Source organism: Mercenaria mercenaria, chromosome 12 (assembly GCF_021730395.1).
Source record: "Mercenaria mercenaria strain notata chromosome 12, MADL_Memer_1, whole genome shotgun sequence".
Lineage (NCBI taxonomy): Eukaryota > Metazoa > Mollusca > Bivalvia > Venerida > Veneridae > Mercenaria > Mercenaria mercenaria.
In genome coordinates, this window is record NC_069372.1 from 11,385,857 (window position 1) to 11,399,102 (window position 13,246).

Here is a 13,246-nt window from a genome sequence, read left to right on the forward strand (position 1 = left end):
AACCAAAAGTTTGTATGATCATTTCGTCTCTATTTAAAATATTCGAATATAATTCGTGCAAAGTGCTGTGAAGACCAGTATTAAACTTCAATCTAATTCCTGATGCATAAAATAACATTTTAAGTACATATATCCATATTTTATCCCAAGAATAGTATACACTGAAATAAATAAATATACAAAATACATTATAGGATAACTGCGACAATTTTGTCCTGACCGAAGATCAAACAGATCTAGGTCCATCTGGCGAAAGATCTATTGAAAAATATCAAACTGTACAAGAGTATTTTTTTTCCCTTCTATTTATGGTTAATATTGTGCATGTTATAATCTCTGGTCTGGAAGGGTTTGGCCCAGCGTGCCTCTATATCGCCTCTATATATATTGCGAAAGACAGCCTATACAAATATCCAGATTTCATTCCTGAAACATCTATGTACTGAAACATATATAAAACTGCAACAACTTTACATTTAGATGCCACAACAGTCCAAACAGACAATGATAACAGCTATTCCTGACCAACATATTCAGTGCCTCAGGAGAATCATAAATCATATCAACATTAATCTTATTTCAGTTATTCTGGCTACCACTGGCAAAAGATAATATAATTAGTACTATTGTAAAGTAACAAAACTTTTGTTTTTTTATTAGGTCATTATCAAAGTGAATATGTTAGAGCTAACTGAAAAACGAAACTTAATTCATGTAGTTATAGTACGTGAAATTTTATGGACTATTAGAAACATTCAACATTTTTTCAAAGTCCGCATGATTGATACAGTGCCATCAATAAGTTTGTAATGGTCAGTGTTTATTGAGTGTTTTTGTATAAGTAGAATAACACTGTTTTCTGTTTGAGGGGTTGCAGCGGATGTATTTATTTGCATTTTACGTTTCATTACGTATAAGTTATACAGTTATAAATTATAATACAATATCCAAAAGGATAGTAATGAATGTTCATTCAAAATTGATTATTGATGAAAATTCAGTAGAATATGTTTAATACACATGTTCTTACTAATTATGAAACTAAACAACTGCATATTGATAAATATGTACATGCCGTATGTTTTACACTATTATTGTTGTTTATGTATACTTAAAATAATATCATGGACTAGCTCTTAAACATTCAATATTAGAAATTATAAATTGTCATTTATCTCAATGCAAATTGCTTTTACACTTTATCATTTCTCATTTCTTTTGTGTTCAATAGATATGTTTTGTCTATGTATTATATGTTCATATAATTTCTTTATTATGATGTGAATTGTATGCTTCTCATCTTATGGTGGAATAAAAGATATATCTAGCTTTAAATACAAAAGTTTATGTAAAAATAATGCTGATAGTTGGTACGCATAGTAATACGACTGGACAAGGTGCATCTTTCCATAGTACGATGAAAATCTTGGTATCAATATTTTGATTGAGGCAGAAACACAAATCAATCAACTTTAAATTAGTAGGAGTGTGATAAGTTGATATTTTAATTACACCAGGCTGTACTAGGGGGCGTGGGCAGTCTGGCATTTTCCATTACTGCTCATAAACAGACTCAATCAAACCGAGTCTGCAGTTTTCAGTTTGCCTTGTTCTCGGTTCTTCCGAGGGATCTACTTTTCAGATTTTATTTACTTCACAACAGCGGGTGTTAAGTGCTGTGTGGCGGTCGTAAAAAGTCGCATCGACTTCATCTCAGTGTTGTTATATTTTCTGGTCCTTCGGGATAATTGATTTCAACTCATTTAGATTTGAAGATTGAATACTGTTTAGTTAAGCCGGTGTTAGGGGGCGTGGGCAGTGTTGAATTTTTCTATTTAATACTGTAACATACTCAATCAAACCGAGTCTGCAATTTTGACTGTTTGACTTCTTCTCGGTGCTTCCAAGGGATCTACTTTTCAGATTTTATTTACTTAGTTGAACATTGCTCTTTTTTGTGATAACGATTAAAAGTAATTAACGGTAAATCGGCAATTTTCTTATCCAGTCCGTACTTTAGTTTATGCCTGTACGACGTGACCATGTTCAGCCAATAGAAAAGCGTGACCTAGAGCAATGTGTATCTAACATCCGGGCACTTCACTACTAATCTTTTCTATTTTCGACACACGGCATAACGAGTTATTTGATTACAAAAGCGCAAATTTTGAAGTTATGTTATCACGGTCAATACGCGCAGAAACTCGCAGCAGAGCGAAAGAGGACATCAAAAGAGTGATCACTGCTATTGATAAAGTTAGAACATGGTAAGAATATGTGTGTTATATACTGTGATCGATACACTGGGAGCGGTCTTTGTTTGCGTGTAGAGTCAATTTTTGATTAAAACGCCGCTTTCAGGATGAAATTAGTAATTGTTCTACTCGATTGACACCTGTCAAGTTGACCACGTGCGTTTGTTTACATTCTGCTACAGGTATCGGCGTTTAATAGGTAAACTAAATATGTTTGTATTATCTATGTAATGTATACGGGGAATTTATGTGGCAAACAAAGAGAAGTGTGTGTTAAGTCTGCGTTGTTAATATAACTGGTAATTGTTAAACTTTTCAGCTTCATTTTGAATTGTTGTTAACTGTGACATTTTACAGTCCATGTTAAACTTTTTTGTTCATTTTGAAGGACTTTCATGATTTGATCTTTAGTCATTGTTTTAAAAACATACCTCATGATTGAAATATATACAGTAGTGTAAAATATATAACATTAAATTGCAGTATTCAAGCTATGATTTTATTCTCTGGATATTTTTGTATTTTCATTATATTAAATCAGCTTTAATAAACAGAAATACTTTTTCCTGTTGCACTGATTTTTTCCCAAAACCTAACAGCAGCACTTGGTCTTTTAAACTTGTTAAATGAGAGTTGTTTATATAATTAGAATGACAAAGTGCTTAGTTTTAGATGTTGGAAATTTTTTTACCAGTGCTAAAATATAAATTTTACAACTGATGATGTTGTTCCCATTGGTGTTTCATATGTAAAACCCTTTTTTTTTTATTAATCTTGCATTATTTTTCAGTTCTTGGGTGCATCATGCAATTGCATACAAGTAGAATACCGTATTAAAAATGCAACATATAATATATTATAATAAAAAAATTGTAAATCTGACATCTTTATTGAAGGCAGTATTAATTGTTTCAGTATTATAGTTTAATTCACAAACAGGAAAGTTGACACTCACTTTAAATATTATGTTTAAACAAAATTTTTAAAGCTATACAGTAAACAGCATTGTAGATAATTTTTTGACCAAATGGGTAAATACCCCCACTTTTCAGAGCATGGGAGTAAATAGTCTAATGTGTTTGGCTATGTGGGTAAATTATACCCCCACTTTTCATAGCATGGGGGTAAATAGTCAAATTACGTGTACATTGACTGATGGGTAAATATACCATGTTTAATTTAGACAAAGATAATAATAAAGGAATGCTTAATTTTGTGCAAAGTCTACACTTCAGACAAACCTCGTCATTTGTGTCTACGACTAAAATAACTCTGTTATGTTAGTCCTGCCAAGTTAAGGCCCCTGTTCGACTTAAGTCTTAGGACCAGTGTAATAGTTGAGGGTTTTGTCTTATGGACAATTTTTTTTATTTAATGCTTTAACCAAAATTTACCCACTGTGTTATATGCGTAACAGTAGGACATCTTAATGGTATTTAAGATATTTTATTGACATAATCACAGGGTTTTTTCTAGCTAATTTGGGAACATGGCCTATACCCCCTAAATTGGGAAATTTGACGCATAAATGTTCCAAATTGGGAAATGTTTAGTCCCATAGGATATAGTAAAGATGTATTGAAGCACTTTCTTATACACTTGTTTCACATTGTACAACCACTTTAACATACTGCCATTACAAAATTGTCCATAATTTGGTCAATGTTTGTGCAATTTTGATGAATTTTTTTTTCAGAATGTAGATTGGGAATTTTTGCACTCATTTTGGGAAAAATACATACTTTTTGGCATTAGAAATATAGCCGAATAACGGCTATAAAAACAGCTGAAAAAAAACCCTGCATAATCAGGAGTGATTTTGATATGAAATGACAAATGTTTTTGTTTTCTTCAGTATAATAGGAAAATATCAAAAAGAATTATACATGTATTACAAAAAATTAATTGACAGAATTATAAACATTTAATTTACTGTTATGTTATGTTATGTTCAGTTTGTTAGAATTTCATAATGGTCTGATAGGAAATAAATATTTGATAAATGCAATAATTGATATTTTTAAATACTTTATGGGATAATATTTCCACATAGCTTGCACATGATAAATACCTCGTAATTTCTAAACTTTCACTTTATCCTGATGTAAGGGACATAGTTATGTATAATATAATGTTGACATAAAATATGGTGTTGTTTCCCTTTATACATAAATATATGAACATGTTTGATATTTTCATATTTTACAGGGAGAAGAGATGGGTTACTATTGGCGATACTACTATGAAAGTGTTCAAATGGGTGCCAGGTAGGATAATTACCTTCTTGTTTGTTTGACATATTGAATGGTTGATATATTATGGATCAGTTTGACATATTTTATGGCTACAAGTATCTGCACCAGCACAGTTTAGGCCATAGCAAGATTTGCTAACAGGGTGAAGTAATACAACAAGTGCCATAGTGGGTTAGCTTACATGATATAGGAAGACCACAGGTGCCTCTGTGGGCTAGCTTACGGGTGAAGGAAGATCCAAGGTTCCTGCTCTAATTGAGCATTAGCCATAGCACAGGCCCCCAGGTATGGAAATAGGCCTTGCCTGAGTCTGCCGGAACACTCACTTACAGAGGAATTTAACTTTCTAAGTTAGCTTGAAGAAACAGGAAGGCAGCATGTAGTCCAAACCTCAACTTGGGATCAATGCCATAAAGTAGCACATTTTTGAAATAAATTGGATTTATAACCCTCATCATGCTGAAACATTATTGATCCTGCCTTTTCGACCAGTGTAGATCATGTTCAGCCTGCACATCAATGCAGTCTGGTCACGATCTACACTGTTCGCCATTCAGTCAGTATCTTTTTGGTATGCACCCCCTTTTAACAGTTAATGGTACTGTCCAAATTAAAAGATGGACAAGTTCATTATAGAAATTTAGCAGGGTAAGAGTTAAAAAAGATTATATGTTTTCAGTGTCAAGTTCACAGCCGAGTTCGCAGAAAATATTTGGAAAGCGTGTAGCACACACATCAAAGAACCGTGTAGGTAGAGTGACGGCGGCTGATAAAGATATATCCCAGTCCAATGGAGAAGACAGTAATCAAGGTAAAACTCACATCGAGATTCTGGGTTACAAAAGTTTTAACCCAAGTTTGACAATAACAATCTTATTGGTTGTTTTTAATAGTACAATTTTGAAAGACAGTTTTCAGCTCTGACACCTGAACTTTTTCAGGGTGAACTGTTAGTTTAGGTGGATGAGTGGGCCTCCCTTGCCCTGTGTCCTTCATCTAGCATAAACTGTTTTGCTTAAACAACTTCTTCTTTGAAATTACTGCAAAGAATTACACCAAACTTGGCCAGTAGCATCCTGACATCAACCTCTCTCAAGTGTATTCAAATGATTGTGCTTAGGCCCTTTTAGGGGCCACCAGAGTGTAAAATAGAAAAAAACTTTAATCAGCTTCTTCCCATAAAACACTTAATAATGTATCTTCGCCAAACTTGATCTGTAGCATCCTTCTATTGACTTCTCACAGATTTGTTAAAGTGGTTCCTCTTGGCCCCTTTTAAGGATTGCCAGAGCTTAAAATAGAAAAAAAATCTCTGTAACACTTCTTATGCACAATGTGTTGGATTGTCTCAAAACATGGTCTGTAGCATCCTTTTATTATCTCAACTCTGTTCAAATGGTCCTGCTTCAACACTCTTAGGGGCGACAAACAAAAAATAGAAAATCCTTTAAACAACTTCTCATGAACCAACTTTACCAGGTTAGCGACTTTAGACCATTTTGACCTCTTGTATTATCTTTTTGTTAGGAATGTAATCACATGTTCTTTTCTTTTATTGTTATTATACATTTCATATGTCTCTATGCTTGGAAAATTTTATTGTTATTATACATTTCATATGTATCTATGCTTGGATAATTTTATAGTTATTATACATTTCATATGTATCTATGCTTGGATAATTTTATTGTTATTATACATTTCATATGTATCTATGCTTGGATAATTTTATTGTTATTATACATTTCATATGTATCTATGCTTGGATAATTTTATTGTTATTATACATTTCATTTCATATGTCTCTATGCTTGGAAAATTTTATTGTTATTATACATTTCATATGTATCTATGCTTTGATAATTTTATAGTTATTATACATTTCATATGTATCTATGCCTGGATAATTTTATTGTTATTATACATTTCATATGTATCTATGCCTGGATAATTTTATTGTTATTATACATTTCATATGTATCTATGCTTGGATAATTTTATAGTTATTATACATTTCATATGTATCTATGCTTGGATAATTTTATTGTTATTATACATTTCATATGTATCTATGCTTGGATAATTTTATTGTTATTATACATTTCATATGTATCTATGCTTGGATAATTTTATTGTTATTATACATTTTATATGTCTCTATGCTTGGAAAATTTTATTGTTATTATACATTTCATATGTATCTATGCTTGGATAATTTTATAGTTATTATACATTTCATATGTATCTATGCCTGGATAATTTTATTGTTATTATACATTTCATACGTATCTATACTTGGATAATTTTTGTCAAGAATTTTTTTATATATTTTAGGAAGTGTATATATAGATGAGACGACACGTCAGTCACAGGGCTCTGACAGTGGGTCAGGGAACATCAATGAAGATTCCAACTTCTCGTTTGGTGGAGATATGAAAAACAGCAATGAAGATAGTAATGATACCAATATGAGTGCAGGTACGAAAATCTGTAATTTTAGGTTCCATTGTCAAAATGGATTTGAAGAATAGTCTTAAAACTCTGGCATTTAATTGCTTGCTTTTGAAAGGTTTATGAATGTTAGAAGCTTTTGTGTTTCTGTTTCTTTATATAAGAAATCTAGACAATGTCATTCATAATCGGTTCTGTAAATTTTAGAATATTGAAAAATCGAGGTAGATTATAAGAATAACATAAATTGGTGATTCATGTATTGTTAGATACACAAGTTCAAAAATAGCCAGTCTTTTCCATTTGAATTTTTTGTCTTATTTACAAGATTTGCACATGGTTTCTTCTTATTTTTATAGGTGCAATGAGTAATATTTATGATCTTATTGTAATTTTTTCAGCATTAAAGTTGGTGAGAAATGATGTAAATGGGGAGGAATCAAATGGTATGTATACTACAAGTACATTACTGATTGGTTTGTATTTCTTTCAGAAAAAAAATATTTGGGATAGGCACTAATGATTTAAGTTTCAGTTGAAATACATAGGACCTATATTTGCTATGTGCTTAAAATTCAGGCTTAAAATCATTTGCAATCACAGCCAATGTCTAAGCCTTGCTTGGAATCAGATTGTTCCATGCAGTTAAGAAGCCTTTACTACACAATTTTCTCCACCATCATAAAGCTGCACAATTGCCATGGTAACATGGATATATTAAGATAAATAGACATGAAAGTTTAGTTAATAAAGGGCAGATTTTCTTATGCTACCGCGTAGCCTAGAAATTTTGCTTGATACTGTAAAAGGTAAAGGTAAGTTTTATTTACCGTCGCTTGGTGAAACAATTAACATAAGCTCTGTAGAGCTTTTCTGCGACCCTTTATTAAGAACATTTAAAACCAATTACATTTTTGTATACCTCACCCCCAGCAATTTGCTGGTACCCATTTACAGCTGGGTCGACTGAGGCAATCGTGATAAAGTGCCTTGCCCAAGGACACACCGCAATGGGAGTAGCCGGAATACCAGTTTCAAATTCCTTTAGAATTATTTTATACTTTAACCTTTACCCTGCTAAATTTCTAAAATGGACTGATCTATCATTCAATTTGTGCAGTGCCATTAACCATTCAAAGGGGTGTTCACTGAAAATTTACTGACTGAATAGCAAACAGTGCAGACCTAGATCAGCCTGCACGGATGTGCAGTGTGTTAGTTTACATTTGTTGAATTCAGCCTCTATTTTTCTTTCAGATTCATCAGAGACTGGTTCCCCTGCAAAGAAATTAAAAACGGGAGACAAACCAGCAAGTTGAGGACAAGTCTATTAGTCAATATTTACCATTGTCTGTATTATATCATACCACTGCCGTCACTATAGTAACAGTAGCCTTGGTATATCACTCAGATTTACAAACATTATCTGAACCAGTTTTTTTCCCCAAATTCTTGCTATATTGACAATAAATGAAATAAAAATTGTCATTATTTATCATTATGAAATTCAGTTATACATCTGTCTTTTAAAGCCCAAAAGTTTGATGATGTAAGATATTTGTGAACTTTATTCACAGCTAAAGCTTTCTCAACTTTGACTAATTTGAGGCAGTTTTTAAATGTTTTCTGCTGGCATCGGATTTCCACAAATTACATTCCAAAATTGATGCAGTTTAAGTGATGCTATGAAATTATTTGACTTAAACAATATCACTTTAATTTGATTTGAAAGGGAATTGCTGAATAATGCTAGTCTGTAATTGTTTGGTCAGTGTAAGGACAATTTATATATATTTCTTGTTCAATACTGTGATGTAGTTAAAACAGATTGTGCAGGCATATGTTGGAGTGTTAAACACTCACACATATGAGCAAATGTTGTGTTTGTAATTACTCACTCCAAAATTTTTTGTGCATGTGTACTTTTGTGCATATGTAAAGGGCTTTAGTTCGGTTAATTTTTATGAATGTCACTTAAGAAAGTTTATATCCGAATTTCACAATTTCCGCACAAAAACAAAGTTTTCCATTTTGTCCCTCAATTCACTGGTTTTAGATGTCATAACTTCATCAGTTTCTACTGTGATATACATTTATAAGTAAACATTTTCTCCTTTTAATTTATATGCTATATCAGTTTATTTAAAGGGGCACACTTCCATTTTTTTTTTTGAAAATGATTGTATGCCTGTAAAAAAAAAAATGAAGCGGTCTGTTGTGTTAGGCTAGCAGTATAAATGAAATGTATAAAAGTTGAACTAAACTACATTCAGACGAGTCCAAATATCCATTTTGAATATTTTAGTGCTGTGACATAGATCTAGAGGTATGCCCCTTTAAAGTGAATGAATGTGACTTTTAGATGTTGTGTTTCGTGCCTTGCTTATATGGGCATTATGTATGATTTATATACCAAATTGGGATTTGATCATTAAAGGAATAGAGCACATTCTTGTAAAGTAAAAAAAGTAGATAAGTAGCCTTATTGTAAAACCTTTCATAAGTTCAGGGGTGTTTATAGAATACCCCTGATACTCCACAATCACCTTTTCAACCACAAAATCACGGGTGGTAAACGCGCAATCCAATTCCCGCTGGGAATACGCTTAAAATGGGTTGCGCAACTTCCGGTGCTGGTGTTGCGCGTATAAAAAGACGAAATTGAGGTATGTGAAGTTATGATTTTGCTTAGTATGAGACAAGAATGAATTTTCTCGGAAAAAGCAAAATGCTGTTCGACACAAATATGATAATACATCATATGTGTAAAATATCTGGTTTGTAAGTTATGATTCGGCTCTATTATCACGAAAACTCAGGCGACAAGAAGCGTGAAAAAAGTATGAAATCAACAAAAATGGACTTTTCTGACCTTATATGCCTAATCTGAGAACATTTGATGCTTTTTATGATAACTCAACTGTTATAAAGTAACGAATATGTAAATTATTTGCTTCAAATCCTGCTTACGGGGACATAATTGACAAAAAATTAATCGGGAATGGGGTTGCGCACCGGGAATGGAGTTGCTCGTATACATCATAATGTATATAATGTATACGCGCAACTCCATTCCCGGGGCGCAACCCCATTCCCGATTATGTTTTTGCCAATCTTTACCCCAAAAGCAACATTTCATTTAGTGTATGTAATATTCATGACTGTTTTACACGTGTTTGATCATTAGAAGCGTCACATTTCCAGAAAGAAGGCACAAGAGTTAGAAAATTGGCATTTTTCATGATTTCATGCTTTTTTGACAGTTCGAACCAGCAGAGTTTTCGTGATAAAAGAGCTGATTCTTATATTTATAAGTTGGTATTTCACACATATGATCTTTATTCATTTTTGTGTCGAATAGCATTTTGCTTTTTTCAAAAACATTTGTAAATGTGTCATCATTTACAATAAACAAAAACCCACCTACCTGGATTTTGTACATATTGATGCGCAACACCAGCACCGGAAGCCGCGCAACCCATTTTTAGCGTATTCCCAGTGGGAATTGGATTGCGCGTTTACCACCCGTGAAAATGTGTTTTTATGAATTTGAACACCTGACTTAAAGGTCACTTTCTGTCTATCCATTTGGTGGCTGCTAAGTGAAGGTTTAACTGTGTGTGTTATAAATTCAAAAAGGACCATTAAGTTTAGAAACTTGTCTGATAACTCATTTAATGTATCATTTTTCTTATATTCTGGGTGTCCTGTTGACCGTTGTATTTGTCACGGGAATACACTAAAATTGTATTTAATACATATTTTCTTAGATTATCAAATTTAACTATCCACATGGTCCCTTTTAATTTTATGGTTGTAAAAGTGTAGTTCAGATGAAAAGGTTCTGTAAGGAATGACACAGACTAAATTATTCCCTCCAATACTTGTGTAGATATCGCTATGGTCTTGTGATGTATACATGGTGTACTAAATAGAGTTCTGAATAGTTTGAAAGAATTTCTTTTGAATGTATACCTTTATTTGAATAAAAACTGTATATTTAACCTTTGAGGATGTAAATGTGTTAACTTTGCAATGTATGTATGTTGTAGCAAATCTTAAATATGAAATAAATATTTATTGTGTATATTTCTGCTTGTTATATTTGTTAGTGAAAACCTGCAGTTCTGAAGTATTCTGTGTAACTGTCAGTGGAAGAGAATATTAATAAGGAAATGTCTTAGGAGACAGATTCTTGCATTATGTATTTAAAGTGGTAATGTCCAAAAAGCTTCTAGTTGTTCCGCTGCACTGTAAAAAAACCTCTTGTGCCAGATTGCTATATGACATTATGTCTTCATTTCAATTTGTTTTGCACATGCTGTTCTGTCGTTGCGTCAGTAGTCCGTTGGTTTCCGAACAATAACTAGAAAACGCTTTATTCTACAGTTGGTCAAACTGATGACTTCCTGTGGTCAGTAGATGAAGAGGTATATAAGAGCATAGAATACAACCATGCAAAATAACGACAGAATGTTCATGAAGGGTAAAGTAATATGCAACACATATCACGCCCCTTCGCACAGTCTTGAAAAGAATTCTATTATATATTCGTGAACTACATGTTTCCAAAGGACTAGAATGTTTAAACCTTAGCCTGCTAAATTTCTAAAATGGACTGGTCCATCATTCAATTTGGACAATACCATTTATTATTCGAAGGGGTGTTCACTGAAAATTTACTGACTGAGAAGCGAACAGTGCAGACCATGCTGATTTTGGTCTGCACTGATCGCAAAAGCAGAATCACTAGCAGGCTAAGGGTTAATAATACGAATTGAAGTGCATGCGACAATGCTCTTGAAAACTGCAATTGTGGTTGCTAATAGAGTACGAAGATCCTTTGTAAGAATAGAACACAACCTCGCAAAATAATTTGTGACTCTGTTTGGACCCGTATTGTTTTAGAGTCCAGTTAGTCAAAGGCCAATGTCACTACGGCAATGAGACTGAACGCATTAGCCGTACATTAACAAATATTTATTTTGCCTAGAATCACCAAACTTCATAGGATGATTGTGCTCGGTAGATGATCCTTTGGTTTAGGAGTCGTACAGGGTGAAGGTCAAATTGTCCTCGAGCCTGAAAACAATTTCTGATCAATAACTCGAACTTCAAACCATGATTGTCTGTCCATTTTGTTATAGAGGCCAGCATGTCAAAGGGAAGGTCAAAGTAACCTTGATATTACGAATAATTTCAGGATTCCTGAGCATATGACCGGCAAACTTCATTGCATTATAATCTATGGTCAGTTGATGATCCCTGTTATTTCATGGGTAGGTAGGTCAAGGTCGCAATGAGTTTGAGGCTGGTACATGGTTCAACGGGAGAATGGTTAGGATGGTGAAACTAAGGTGACTGGATAGTTTTCGGTGTTGGTAGGCAAAAGGTCAAGGTCTCAGTGTCACTTAGACTAAAATGGTTTCTTATCGATAGTTGGAGAATGCATGGACCTACGGCTGTCATACATTACAGCATGATTGCTGTGTTCTGTAGATGACCCCTATTTCTTGTTGGTTAAAGGTCGATGTCAAAGTCACCTTGAAAACTCAAATTTTAGGACATATGACCGAAGAGCGCTTAGACCTATGTCTACCAAAACCTAATAGCATGCTTATATATGGTCAGACATGGGGAGAAGGCATGGGGGTAGTTGTCATGTGATTCTTTAAAAAAGCTGTTCTTGTTCATTTAAAATCTGATATCTTGTATTGCCGTGACTGTATTATGAAAATGTAATCCTCAAAAGATCGCAAACTCGTGATGTCTTCCGTAAATTGATTCATATCAAATATATTTAGATTTTTATCTATAACGACATGTCGTGCAGCACAAATGACAGGTCGTGAAATGAACATCAATTCAGATACATTGTTGATTCTGAATGTTGTACCTTCTGTCAAATAATATAAATGCCGATATCACACAAAAAAAAATGAAATGATTATTGATGTCTTCCGTCTGTCAGATTGCTAGACTGTTTGCTCACCAGTTATACTTGTTGCCATGCCCCAACCTGAAGATGTTTTATTGAGTTGTTGTCATTCGGTGATTTTAGTTATTAAAAAGTGTTATCCTCAACAGACGGAGCCAAAAAGCAATCGTAAGAACCGAAACTTAATTTATCTTTACACTATTTTAGTATTATACTATAATATCTGTATCTAATATCTGTAACCTATGGAACTAAGCAAACTGTATCTGAAACCGTGTTCTAATGTAAAGGGAACAAAAAAAGCGAGATTAAACTTTGGTCCGTTTTTATTAATAGTTTAAGTCTAA

The 13,246-nt window shown here is 33.2% G+C and overlaps 1 protein-coding gene across 1 annotated transcript; it reads left to right on the forward strand.

Moving 5' to 3' along the window:
• Positions 1-2,081: 2,081 nt before the first annotated feature.
• LOC123534252 (B-cell CLL/lymphoma 7 protein family member B-like) lies at positions 2,082-8,445 on the forward strand. The gene is made up of 6 exons (XM_045316419.2): positions 2,082-2,267; positions 4,464-4,522; positions 5,190-5,321; positions 6,845-6,988; positions 7,363-7,407; positions 8,219-8,445. Exons 1-6 carry the CDS (start codon positions 2,176-2,178, stop codon positions 8,278-8,280), a joined length of 534 nt encoding a protein of 177 aa, XP_045172354.1. The 5' UTR covers positions 2,082-2,175; the 3' UTR covers positions 8,281-8,445.
• The last annotated feature ends 4,801 nt before the right edge of the window (positions 8,446-13,246 follow it).

Coding starts and splice junctions, on each gene's coding strand:
- LOC123534252 (XM_045316419.2), top strand. CDS start 2,176: ATGTTATCACGGTCAATACGCGCAGAAACTCGCAGCAGAGCGAAAGAG. Junction 5,322..6,844: donor TGGAGAAGACAGTAATCAAG/GTAAAACTCACA, acceptor TATATATTTTAG/GAAGTGTATATATAGATGAG. Junction 6,989..7,362: donor TGATACCAATATGAGTGCAG/GTACGAAAATCT, acceptor TAATTTTTTCAG/CATTAAAGTTGGTGAGAAAT.